Source organism: Corvus brachyrhynchos, unplaced genomic scaffold (assembly GCF_000691975.1).
Source record: "Corvus brachyrhynchos isolate BGI_N302 unplaced genomic scaffold, ASM69197v1 scaffold68, whole genome shotgun sequence".
NCBI lineage: Eukaryota > Metazoa > Chordata > Aves > Passeriformes > Corvidae > Corvus > Corvus brachyrhynchos.
The window spans coordinates 2,162,822-2,175,772 of record NW_008240039.1 but is presented as its reverse complement, the minus strand read 5'-3'; the positions used below and the strand labels follow the sequence as shown (position 1 = coordinate 2,175,772).

The 12,951-nt window shown below is 50.6% G+C and overlaps 1 protein-coding gene across 1 annotated transcript in view; it reads left to right on the top strand.

The window, feature by feature from the left end:
• Nucleotides 1-12,951, top strand: part of LOC103622315 (Golgi integral membrane protein 4) — a 24,138-nt gene that overhangs the window by 1,431 nt on the left and 9,756 nt on the right. The window contains exons 2-8 of the mRNA XM_017744063.1: nt 2,941-3,015; nt 4,197-4,246; nt 5,895-5,948; nt 9,698-9,848; nt 11,345-11,427; nt 12,589-12,732; nt 12,854-12,950. Of these exons, the coding sequence (XP_017599552.1) occupies nt 2,941-3,015; nt 4,197-4,246; nt 5,895-5,948; nt 9,698-9,848; nt 11,345-11,427; nt 12,589-12,732; nt 12,854-12,950 (654 nt within the window). The remainder of the gene's footprint in view (nt 1-2,940; nt 3,016-4,196; nt 4,247-5,894; nt 5,949-9,697; nt 9,849-11,344; nt 11,428-12,588; nt 12,733-12,853; nt 12,951) is intronic.

The window sequence follows — 12,951 nt, the reverse complement described above, 5'->3', positions numbered from 1 at the left end:
CAGTTTAGATCACAGTGTTTATATGGGAGCTCTTCCCCGGCTAAAATCAAACACAGGGGATCTGTCGTGACCTCCGTGGATACATCCTACAGCCTGTATTGCTGGGGCATTCTGTGACTCAACGTTTATGCCTTTTAGGGTTAAATCCTCTCCCGGTGGTTCTGCGTGCAGTGCTGTGATGCAAATGGAGCATCCCGCCGGGGCTGCTGGTGCCCGGGGCTGTGTGTTCCTGTCGGCAGAGTGCGGGAGGCTGGCTGTGTGTTCCACCCCACGAAACAAAGCCCGGTCAGCCTTGGGGATTGATCTAAAGTGTGTTCAGCGCTATTATCTTATGGTTTGGTTCCATCTTTCCTCACTGCACGAGGCAATCAAACACCTGCAGCTCAGTCCCAGCTCAATTTCCACCTGCATCCCGAGTTTGGGATGTGCAGAGACCGGCAGGGCAGAAGTTAACCCACTTTCCTCTCTTTTGTGTCAGCATCTCTGCTCCTCTTGGAGAGAGGGGCTGCTTCTCCAGAGGATGACAGTGGTAGCCTCAGAGAACCCCAGTTTTGGGAACAACAGGCCAACAACTGAGCCAAGCTCATGTTTTTTCCACCCAAATATGTGTCAGTGGCAGAGCTGCAGCCTGTTGCTGGGGTTTCTAACCCCTGTCAGTCCTCCCAATCCTAAATACAGTTGTTGCCATGGCTACCCTTCTTTATTTTGAGAAGACACTCACTTGTCCAACAGTTTTAACAAAGGCAAGGCTTCTTTTTGGGTTTGGCTGCCGGGAGAAGCCTGGCAAGTGGCGGATGGGAGCGATGCTCATGGGAGTCTCGCAGTACAGAGGTGTCTGGCACACGGGGCCGTGGCTCTGGTGCTGTGTCTGCTCCCTGCAGGGCTCTGGGGACAAACCTGGGGCTCTGGGCTTTGTCCCTGCACTTGTTGCATGACTTTAATTCCTGTGTCTTCTTCTGCACCTGGTCCTGCCTTTTCAGCAGGGGATTTCATTGTTTTGGCAGCTCCTTTGGCAGCAGGTGACGGTGCTTTAGAGCTGAGTCCTGGCTGGATTCCAGCCCGGATTTAGACACTGACCACCCTCCATTCTCTCTTGTAAAAGCAAATTGTTAAAGATTTCCTGGCTCCCTGGCCTCCGAACTGTGCGGTGCCAGTTTGGTCGTTTGAGTTGTTGCTGTGTCTCACCACAGAGATGAGGATAGAGTCAGAGAATTTGGATTATCCTGAGCTGGAAGGGACCCACTGGGATCATCAAAGTCCAACTCCTGACCCTGGACACCCCCAAGAGTTGAGACACTGCTGTGTGCAGTGCTGACTCCCTGCTCTGTGTAAAGCTGAACCCACTTGCTCTGGGCTCTGGGGACCTGCAGGAATGGCAGGAGAGATTAAAACTTTCTTTTCAAGTCATTAGAGGTTGCTTCAGTTTATCTGACTTTTAAAAACAGGGTCAGGGAGAGCCAGATTTTGTGTTGTAAAATCCTGAATGAACAGCCAGTGATCCGGAGCTGTCCCTGAAGCCTCCCCTGCTCTGGGATGTCAGGATCTGTGGCTGTGGGTGTTAGCACAGCCCATTGCTACAGATGCTTCCCATTGGTGGTGGGAAGCTCCCATCACATCAAAGCCTTGCCCTCAGGAGCTCTGCTAGATAAGAATGCAAGAAAGTCAGATGTGAGAAAGTCGGAAAGTGAGTGCCCAGGGCTCCCAAATCCTCTGGGAAGTGGCTGATGTTCTCAAGCTGACAATTCCTTTGGACAAGGCTTTCTAGCACGGAGTGCAGAAGCACACACGACCCATGGCGTGCTCAGCTGGGGAAGCCCTCAGGGTGACATCTGAGCAGTCTGCTGGGAAAAGTGTTCCTAAAAATACAGCTGTCATGGAGGAGACACTTGGACAGCTGCAGAGATATCCTTCCAGGTTGGAACCAGTGCTGGAATGCTTTGGACAATATCAAAGTCCGAGTGGAGTGGCCCAGCCCAGGGGAAGCATCTTCATCACTGGGATGTTAACAAAGATAAGGAAGGAGATAGCCTGGCTCAGCCGTGGCACTGCCCCTTCCTGCCTCTTGAGGGAGGTCAGAAGGGACAGAGGAATTTGCTGCTCCAGCATGACCTGAGAGGGGCTGGCAGGCTCCACAGACCCACTTGGAGTGAGAGCATGGGCTCATTCAAGATTTCAGCAGGGAATGGATCAGCACTGGTTTCATGCACGCAGACATCTCCCCACTCGGTTCATTTTCCTGGACACCGTGTGTTACAGCACGATTTGCCCCCAAAGGTCTTGGCTCTGCTGGGATCTGGGCTCTGGAAGGTTTCTTTCATCACCTCTCCCTCTGAGTGCTGCCCAGTGCCATCCTGGCCCATCTGAGGGATGAGGAGCCTGTTGGAGCTGAGCATGGTGGCACTCACACATCGGAGCGGATTCAAGCCACCATCCATCAGGAGGCTCCTCTGACACTTCCATTTGTCAGGTGGCTGCTCAGCCCTCTCTGTTCTCGAGCTGTTTTGTGTGTAATGGGCTGCTTGGTTCAGTTTTTCTCAGTGGGCTGGGTTGTGGAAGGGGAAAAAAAATCTCTCTTCTGCACTGAGGGCCAGTGGGTTGTAGAAGGGGGAAAACATCTCTCCTGCATGGTGCTGATGCCTTTACAGAACAGGGGATTCTGGCTGCTTGAGTCTGGCAGGGACTTGGCCCACAAAAACCCAGTTTAGCCACTGACCACTAAAACATCTCCTGGGCATCACAGCTTGGGCTCCAAAGCAAAACCTGAGTGCAAATACTCACAATTTGTGGGTGAGACTGGTGTGTTTTATCAGGAACACCCATGGTCTGCAGCCCAAATGTTCTCTCCCTTCTCCAGGCAGGAGAATAAATATGTGGGAAAAAAAAATCTGTGGGGATAAATTTGAGGTTTTTGTCATGCTCTGCCTCTCGCTGCTTCCACAGTGGTGTACGAGCACAGGTCCCGGCTGGAGCGGTCCCTGCAGAAGGAGCGAGGCGAGCACAAGAAGACAAAGGAAGGTGAGTCCCTGGCATGGGTGGCACAGCACTGGACAGGCAAACCCCCAGCTGTCCCCAAAGCCTCTCCTGCCTCAGTGTGGCTGTCATTCAGTGGAATTTGGGAACAGTGAAGTGGAAGTGGCGTGTCCGGTGCCCATGGGCAGAGGGTGCTGGCAGGTGGGCTCTGTTCTCTCCACTCCTACACTTGTCCTCAGGCCAATCTGTGAGTAACACTCCCCCTGTCGTGGTGTTTCAAGTGCTGACTAAACCTGGCACTGGTCTGTGCTTTTTCCTTGGAAAGATGTCAGCTTTCTCCCAGAAGTGAGCTGAAGATGCTGAGCTCTACGAGTGCTCAGTGCTATCAGCATCACTGCCCTCCACGGTGGACAATGCAGACTGTCAGACCCTTCAGAGCTGATGCACGGAAGGAGAAACAAACATGCAGGGGATTTTAAGACCATGAAACACAGCAGGAAGCAGAAAGCCAACAGATGAACTCATGTGCCTTTCAGCAGAGTGCTGTGCTTGGGTGTCAGGCCCCTCTGCACCAGATTGTTGTTGGCAACTTAAGAACTTGGGTTTTATCTTTAACAGTGGTGTGTGGGGTAACACCCCTGCTCCTCACTCGGGCGTGCTCTGTGCTTCTGGGTGCTGGATCCAGCATCCAGGTTTGGCTGCAGCTCTGTGGCTGCCTGGCTGAGGCAGAAGCTGCATTTCTGTGCTGCCTCTTTAATTAATTTGGTGAGGAAATGGAGCACCCTAATACACGTTACCTTGTCGTGGGACCTTCCTGTTTTAAGGAGGTGGCAGAGATGAGATCAGCACATGAGTTTGGGTCTCACAGCTTTGGTTCCCCTTTTCCAGAGTCATCTCTTGTTTCAGAGCACCTCAGAAAGTTTTTCAGCTTCCTTGACATCAAGCTGCAGCTGTTTGTGTGCTCAAGTAGGAAATCACCAATGCACTCGCCTGTGGAATGGGAAAGGAAGGACATTTGGGTGGACAGCTCTCATGGAAAATACTCCCACCTTCCCAAGGGCATGGAATGATCTCCCAGCAGCATCTGCATTCCAGCTTATTGACTTACAGCCTTTTGCTCAGCAAGGGGCTGAGTTCCTTCTTCCTTCCCCCTCCCCTCCAAAATACAAACCAGATCCTTGTGAAATTCCAGCTCATTAAATCGTCTCCTTTTCTCCCATTTCTAGATTTTTTAGTGTACAAGTTAGAAGCTCAGGAAGCTCTCAACAAGGAGAAGGTAGGTGTGGCTTATCCCAGGGTGTCTGTGGAACAATGGGAAATATTTTTTTCTGGTGCCACCAGGGTCGTGAGGCCACTGGAAGGCAGGGAAGGCTCCGTGTGTGCATGATACAGGCTGAACTTTGGCTGACTCCTCTGCTCAAGGAGTGTGTGAGGATTTACTCCATCTCAGGGAAAGGGCTGGAGCTGTTCTGCCTGTTCTCCCACGTGTGACAGCCGAGGAGACGACTCCCAGCTCCTGGTGTGGCAGGGGAACTGCTGCTCCATGGGACAGAAGAGGCCTGGGGAGGCTGAGTGCAAGGCTCACCAAGGGGAACAAGGGCAAGAAAGGCCATGGGGGTGCTGGGGAAAGCATATCCATTGTTTTCTGTCTCCAGGGATTGTCAGATGATTTTCACCAGCCTGTGGACTTCCCACTCAGCAGGGAAAAGGACTCTTCAGTGAGGGCTGGGAAGAAATGCATCCCTGGGATACAGTCTGTCACATTCACTCAAGTTATCAGGCTGGGTTTATTCCTTTTACCAGAGCATCTGGGGATGAGATGCTGGAGAAGGGGAATCACTTTTAGCCCACTCCTCTGGGAGTGAATGTCAGCCTGTGACAGAAAAATGTCTGAATTTTTGAGTGGTGGGCAAGTCCTTTGCAATCTGGGCTTTTTTGCTGGGGATATTTCAGACTGTAGTGAGGATTTATGGGGTATTTATCACATTGAAGTGGGGACTGTAGTGGCAGTCCCGTGGTGCTTCATTTGCTCTTCATGGTGCTGCTTCACTTTGCTCTGAAGTGCCCAAACCCAGATCCCAGCAGATGTTTGTGAACCTGCCTGTACTGGGGCTGTCCCCTCTCAGGTGCCACTGCTGCCCTGGGGACAAAGCCTTTGGGTGATGCACACCCAGTGTGAGGGGATGATGGTGCTGGGGTGAAAAACGGGGACACAGAGGAAGGAGGTGACACTTAATGGGGCATGAGCTGAGCTGTTGGGCTGGTGCAGACCCCTCTGGAGGGGTGAATCCCTCTCCTCTGCTGCTTTGTGCCAGCTGAGCTCAGTTTGGCTGCTGTGCCTGGTTACAGAGTTTGCCCGAGGCTCACTCCATTGCCTAGTGATCCATTTTTTGTGGAAACGGTGCAATTTCTGTGTGTGGGCGACAGCCTGAGCTCTGCTGCTTTCTCTGCCTCCCCCTCAGCTGCTGCCAGGAGAGCTCAGCCTTCAGGGAAGGGGATTTACTGTGCAAAGCTCCTTCAGCACCAGGCCTGGCCTGGATAAGGGGCTGAAGGCTGGGGAAACCCACTCTAAATGTGAATTAAACATGCAGTCAATGAGCTGCTGGATAGGTTGCTTGGAAAAAGTTCTTTGGGAAGGTTCTTTGAAAAGGTTCTTTGAAAAGGTTCTTCAAAAAGGTTCTTTGGAAAGGTTCTTTTAAAAGGTTCTTTGAAAAGGTTCTTTGAAAAGGTTCTTCAAAAAGGTTCTTCAAAAAGGTTCTTTTCCAGCCTTGCAAGCTCTGCTCGTCCTCATGGTGGGCTTGTCCCAGGCCCTGCCCATGGGTGTGAAGGGCCAGCAGGGATTTGGGCAGGTTCTGCGTGGTTTTTCTCCCTGCTGTGGATTTTTCTGGACTCTAATGGCACTGTTTGGATCTTTTTCTCCCCAGCAAGACTCCATGAACAGATATGGGGCCCTCAGTTCCCAGCACAAGATCCTGAAGGTAAGGGAGGTCTGTCTGCTGTGTTTTAAGGGATGGAGACTCCCAGGAAGAACTGAGGGATTCCTGCACTGAGGGACGAGATCCCTGTTGATCCACATTCCTTCCTGACTGCTCAGGTCCAGGGCAGTTCCCTGTTTGTTCTGTCTCAGGTTACAGCTTTCACCTACACCTCGTGTCAATGGGAGCCTTTGTGCACTTTTATCACACGGGGTTTTGCTGTTTTCTCTGGGTCTCTCGGTGTGAAAATGGGTTTATTCATTGGAACTTGCCCTTTGGGCTCGTACAAAATATTCCAGCCCGTGGAAAAGGCTCAGAGCAGGGCAGCTTATAGTGTTTCATAGCATTTTATAGAATTTTGTAGCATTTTATAGAATTTTATAGAGTTTTATACCATTTTATAGCTTATCACGTGCTCTACCTGAAGCGTATCTTGATATTCAATTTTGCTTTTGTTGGAACAGCTCAACTGGAGGCTGCTGGGGTGGTTTTTTAAAACGTTTTTAGTCCGAGCCTTGGCAGTGAAATGCTAATTTAACTCCGGGATGGAGAAAGAGGGCTGAGTTCCAGCAGCCCTGAGCACCTCTGGGCTGGATTTCCTGAGCTGAGCTGGACCTCCAGCTGCCTGGCTTTTGGATTCAAACCTGGGGGAAAAGGGAAGTACAGTTCTGTCTCTTGGGTATTCTCCAGCTCTGTGGATTCTGGGAACGCTCTGCAATAGCAACATTCCTCTTCATAGCAACTGCAGGCTGAGCAGAATGCTCTGCTTTGCTTCTCTCAAGGGGACACTCAGAGCTTTTTTGTCCTGGCTCCCTTTCTCTTGCTTCCTTTTATTGAAGGGGTGGGAAAAAGAAAAAAAAACCCAACCATCTATTTTTTAAAACTACATTCACAGCTGCTGAAAGACAAAACCAGCCCTTGGGACTGTGGGAGATTTCAAATCCCCCCCCCACTCAGGCTGAAAAGGCAGTTTTTAGCCCAGTTTCTGCTCGTTATGAGGCTGTGGGTAACACTTCTGGCACTGGGGCCCAGGCAAAAATGCTTCCCAGTGGAGCTGGCTTGCTCAGGAGGAAGATTGCTGCCAGGAATGTCATCACCTAGGAAATGGGACACGTCATGCTGAACAGAAGCAAGTGAGCTGGAGGTCCCAAATGTGACCAAAGGGTTCCATGAAGCCACACCAGCACATCTGGCTGTGGTGTTCCTGGCCACTGCTGCCACCCTGCTCTGTGCTGGAGTCCTCCCTCGGTGGCTGATCCACATCTGGAGCTGGCACAGAGGGGTGAGGGGCTTGACTTTGCCCAAAAATAGCAGCTGGAGTCGTTGCCTGTGTCTGGGTTCCTGCTGGGGCCGGGCTTTCTCCTCCAAGTCCTTTCTTCCTCATGAGTGGAGATGAAAATGCTTTGCTGCCATCACTGCAGGAGGCATCCTGGCATTCCCTGCAGCAGGCCAAGGAATTCTGACATGGACTTCCTGAAGCTGCTGGAGCATGAAAAATGAGGTGTGGCCTTCCTCTGCTTGTGGGTTAAACATCCAGCTTATTGAGTGTACTTTGTCCAGTTGCTGTCCACAAAGTTAAATCAGGGCAGAAATAGCTGGGTTTGAGGTGCTGTTATTGCCTTTTTCACCTGATCATTTCTCCCTTGGGGAGAGAGATTTGAAACATCCTGGGCACTCTCTGCTGTTTAATGATGAGAGAAGTTGCTGCTCTGAATCCTTCCAGCTGAGTGCAAGATCTCCTGATTTTTGGGACATGAGCTGCCTTGGGAATGATATGATTTCCCTGTTTTGCATTGTGAGGGACCCAGAAATGCCAGGACAGCATCTCATCCCTCACCCCAGCTGCACTAAACATCATTTACACAACATCCATGGGCTGTGTCCTGCAGCTGCTGCTTGACTGAGTAAAACAGCAGAACTGTGAGCTGGGGAAGGGAATATTCTCACTCAGGTGGACATGGGAGGTTCCTGGGTTCCTCAGGATACCTGGCCTTGGTGGGACTGACTCAGTCAGGCTCGCAGATAATTGAATTCTCTGAAAAGCAATCCCACGTGGGGTGTTCCAGACCTCCTGCCTGCAGCTCCTGCAGCAGCACCTTTGGATTCCTCCTGGAGTTTGCACACTCTGGTCCCAGACAGCCTCAGAAAGCAGCTGGGAGTGGGGATGCTCCCCACTTCTCTCCTTCCCCAGCCTCCTGCTGCTGTCAGAGGACGAATATTTCCCCCCTTCTTCCTGCCTGGGAGCAATCTGGGGACACTAATTATGCACATCACCTTGCAGGCAGAATGTGGCTTAGAAATTAATTGGCCTGAGCTGATGAGGACTTAAAATTCCTTGAACTTCACAAGAGTTTCTTGTTTAAATCAATCTTCCTTGCTAATGCTGTGGCTTCCAATGTGTTTGGTATCAAAATGATTTTAGGGAAGGGGTTCCTCTGCAGTGCTTTCTGCTAGGGGCTCTGATGAGAGCTCTAAGTACCTTTGAAAGCCAAAGCAGGAGTCTCCAGTTCTCTTTATTTTGCCTCTGGATCTTGTGATCTGATTAACCTGACATCCTTGTCTCTGTTCTGTCTCTGGGACCCCTCCATCTTTCCTCTGCACTGCCTGTATTTTTGGAGCACAGCTACATCTCTTTAAGTGGAGGATAATTGCTTCAGGGGGGATGCCTGGGCCACAGACACTTTGTTTTCCTGGAGATAAACACGAGCATCGATAGCATTTAGAGGTTTGGGGTTTTTAAAACAAGATTTGTATTTTTTTTCCCTCCCCGGAAGCCTGATTGAAATGGCTGCCTGAGTCCTGAGGAGGGATTGTGTGGCAGGGCCAGGGTTCACCTGAGAGCCAGTCAATCTGCATACATAATTGGTGTTGACAAACTGGATGTGGAAGGAATCTCTGGGTTACCATGGTAACAAAATAAAAGGAGGTGATTTCTGGTTCAGCGGGTCCCAGCAAAAGGATGTTTCTGTGTGGTTTGTTCCCGGGCTCTGCAAGAGGGGAGGGGAGAAGAGAGCAGCTTTCCAGCCCACTTTTATCTGGTGAATCCTTGGCCTGCTTGGAATAGTCCATGGACTTGTGAGAGTCTCGTTACCCTGGAACCGGATGCCTGAGAGCCCTGGGGTGCTGTGGGGAACATGGGCTCTCCCCGGGTTCTGCCAGAGGATCCCTGCACAAGCTCTCCCCTCCTGTTGTAGCAGCTCTGAGGAGTGGCTGGGAGAACTTCCAGGCTGTTGGGAAGCAAAGCAAGCAGAGGGAAAACCGCTGGGTGTCCAGGTGTGTGTCCAACCCCTGAGGAGGGTCACGGGAATTAGACCCTGTCCCTGTTCAAAGGTGACAATTCCCATCCTGCAGTGTGCTGGTGCTCCATGGCAAGGAGCAGGGAATGTCCTTCAGATGTCTGGGATCTCTGGGAAAGCCCTTGGATTTGTGTTCCACAGGGATGTGGTTTGATACCAGCAGATGTCAAGGCCTGCACTGCGATGGATTCCTGCAGGGAGGAGCAGGTGCAGCTCCTGACTCTGTCCCAGAAAGGGACTTGTCACCAATTCTGCCTCCAAGGAGACCCCCAAAACCTCTTCCCAAAGTGGAATTTAGTTGGCATTTCACATCTTCCCCTGGACCACCGAGCACAGAGAGTGTTTGATTGTACCTGGGATTTCTGGCTGCCCCCTCAAGCAACTCATTAAACACACACTTGGCAATAGCTAAATCACTCCTCTTGTTCTGACTCTGTCCCTTCTTCTCCTCCCCAGAACCAGCACGACGATGTCAAGAAGCAGCTGCTGGACCTGCAGCTGCAGCACAACAGCCTGAAACTGGAACACCGCAAGAGCCTGGAGACCCACAGCCAGAAATTTGCCCAGCTGCAGCAGGAGAAGGACAGCGAGGTCACCAACCTGCAGGGTGAGGGTGATAAAAACTGAGAAAACACCAGGCAGGGGAAGGACTGGGATCAAGAGAGGGCAGAGATTCCTCTGCAGGCCCCCAAAAACACCCCCAGGAACAATTCTGTGGGACAATGTGCAGTGTCTTGGCCTCAGCTGGAGCATTGTCCTGCCTCAGGTGGTGGTGCAGGAATAAATCCTGCAAATTCTGGCATTGGAGCTTGGGAGCAAAATGAAACACACTTTTTGTAATTAATGGTGTAGGTCTGTAAAATGCAATTTAATAGTGCAAGTGTTGTAGGCAATGCTGATCCCTTTAATTCCCAAAGAGTGGTTTTTATTTATTCTGCTGTTTAATTACATTGTGGGGCTTTTAAGGTTTGCATCTGTTCTTACTTGATGAGGTCTGGAACATCAAAATCTGCTCCTGTGTGTTTGGGTTTTTTCCTCTGCTCAGCAAAGCCCAGTGTAATATCTGATGAGCTTTTGGGTTGGAAGGGGGGAAATTGAGGACAAATAAGTGAAACCTAAATATTTGATTGTCTCTCTTCCTGAAATGCACATTGTTAGAGTGGGATGGAGGGGTTTTTGCTAGATTGTCTCTCACTGAGAGCTCCATTCTCAGTTTGATGTCAATCTTCACTGCAAGGCAAGAGCACAGCACCCAACCTCAGAGGTGAAATGTGTTCTCTCAGGGCTGAATACAAAGAAAAGAAACCCCCTGTAATCAGAAATATCTGTAATTTTGAGCCTTGTGTGCAATTCATCCTATTGCAGTCATGGAAAAATTCCCATCCCAGCCCATAGTGCAGAGAAACCCCAGTTCATCCTGCTCTGGGGATATTCTGAGAGATCCAGGATCCAAAATAAGGCTGGCATTTTGGGACACAGCCTTTCCTTTCCATCCGAGGGTACACGGTGACATCCAAACCCCGGCACATCGCGTGCTCTGCAGCTGAAGCACTCAGGAGTGTGCAAAGAGCTTGAAAAAGCCCAACCTGGAGGCTGCAAGGCACAACTGTTCCTTAAAAGCCCAGGAATAAACATGCCTGAGGACAGAACTGTCCCATGATTATTTTCTCCAAGTGGGTCATGGGGTTTTTTTTTGGTTGGTACCATCAAGAGGCAGCTTCTCTGTGCAGCAGGAGGGAATCTGTGAGCTCAGCAGAGCTGGCACATCCCTCTTGGGGTTCTTCCTTAAGCTTCCAGTTCCTCCAGGAAGGGGCAGTGACTCCCTGCTCCTCCTTCTCTTCATCTACAAGGGGGAAGCGGAGTAAAAACCCAAATTATCTGACTCCTGTGGCAAACAGAGTGAGAGCCTGAGCTGAGAGCAGGAGTTAGGAAAGAGTCTGGAGAGAAGGAATTCCTGGGAGTGCTGGAAGGAATGATGAGCAGGTTTGTAATTGCTGGGCTTGGAGGGATCTGTGAGGTGAAGAGGAATTTGTGGTGAGAAAGGGAGATGCTACACTTGAAAAAATCCCTCTTTTAAGGAAATTTCTTCTTCTCCTCCTGCAGACACGGTGTTTAAACTCAGAGAAGAGAGCAAGCTCCTCAGGAAGGCCCACCAGGAGGTTCACACCCAGCTCCTCAATGCCCAGGTAACCACCTGGGCTCTGCATTCCAATATTCTCTAAACAGTAAATCCTGCCACCAGCTGTATTCCAGGGTGGTGAGTTGCCTGAAACAGTGCTGGGAGGTGTTGGGAGTGTAGATCCACTCTGTAAAATTCTCCAGCCTGGAATCTGTCCCAGCAGCTGAAAATACAAGTTTGCTGCCCAAAGTCCCTGAATTCCCAGCCCTGGAATGCCTCCCCACATCCCAAATACTTCCAAGTGATGGTGAATTGATGGGTACAAGTTTTGCCTCCATCTGGTTTGTCCTGACTGGAAGTTTCCAATGAGTTCATATCCCAGGAACTCTTCTTGGCTGCCTTTTCCTTGTTCCTTTTATGTTTGCTTTGCTGAGGGGTTTTGTTGGTGTTTATTTGGATTTTAATGTTAATTTTAAGGTCATATTTCAGAGGGAAGAACTGAAATCAACAGAGCCTGCTCAGGAATTAATTTCCTGCTAAACTTTGCTTGCTGCTTGGAAGTTTTCCCACTCTGCCAAGTCCCTAATTTGGTCCATTTCCAGCACATGAAAAGGTCTCCCCCCTCAATTTCCTATAAATAACCAGGGTGGAAATGAGGAGGTTTTCCTGAGTGGCTTTTGGCTTTTTCAAGCCCTACTTTTCAGGGTTGGGGATGAATGAAAGAAGCTGCAGGAGAGAGAGGAGGGTTGCATTTGCTTACCCAGTCCAGGAGAATCGATTTTCCTTTGTCTTGCAAAGTAAATTGGATTGTCAGGAAGGATTATGCCAATTATTGTCAGCCCTGCTGGGATGAGCACATCCAGGGGGAAATGCCTCCACTGGAAGGAAATGAGGTGACCTGGAGGTACAGGAGGAGAGGGAGGCCAGGAGTGCCAGGATACAATCCGTGTGCCAAGGCAGGAGTTAATCCATGGCTCCTGCACTGAACAGCATCAGGAAAAGGATCAGTGCAACAGCTCAGCACTTCACAAAGGGGAAATGCAGAATATCCATGAAATCTGGAGGGAAATCTGGGTTTGTCATTAATGGTCGTGGATTTTCTCCAACCTTTCATATGGATAAAATACAGATTTTCTTTAGAATGTACCTCTGCCAAAGAGTGGCTCTTGCCAGCAGGGAGATGTTTAATCCTGTGTGAGGTTTCTCCGTGTCCTTCTCCCCCCTTCAGGCCCAGATGGAAGAGTTCAGGCAGCTCAAGGAATCTCTCCAGAAGATGCCAGGCTTGAGAGGAGGAGGAGGAGGAGGAGGAGGTGGGAAGGGGCAGCAGCCCCTGGTGCCAGCCAGCAGCCAGCTGCAGCCGGGGAGGCAGAAGGTGTGGTATTCCCAGGAAAACCCAGGGAGCAGCATTCTGCAGGGCTCCTGGGGCTTTAAAATAACCATCCCAGCTCCCTCCAGCTGAGAATTCACTCTTGTCCTTCCTTCCTTCCTTGCAGGCTTTCCAGGCCAGCCAGGAGAACCGTCCGGCCGGGAACGCGCTGCCCTCCGCGGCGCCTGGCGCTCAGCAGCCGGCGGGGACAGGGCGCCCCAGTCA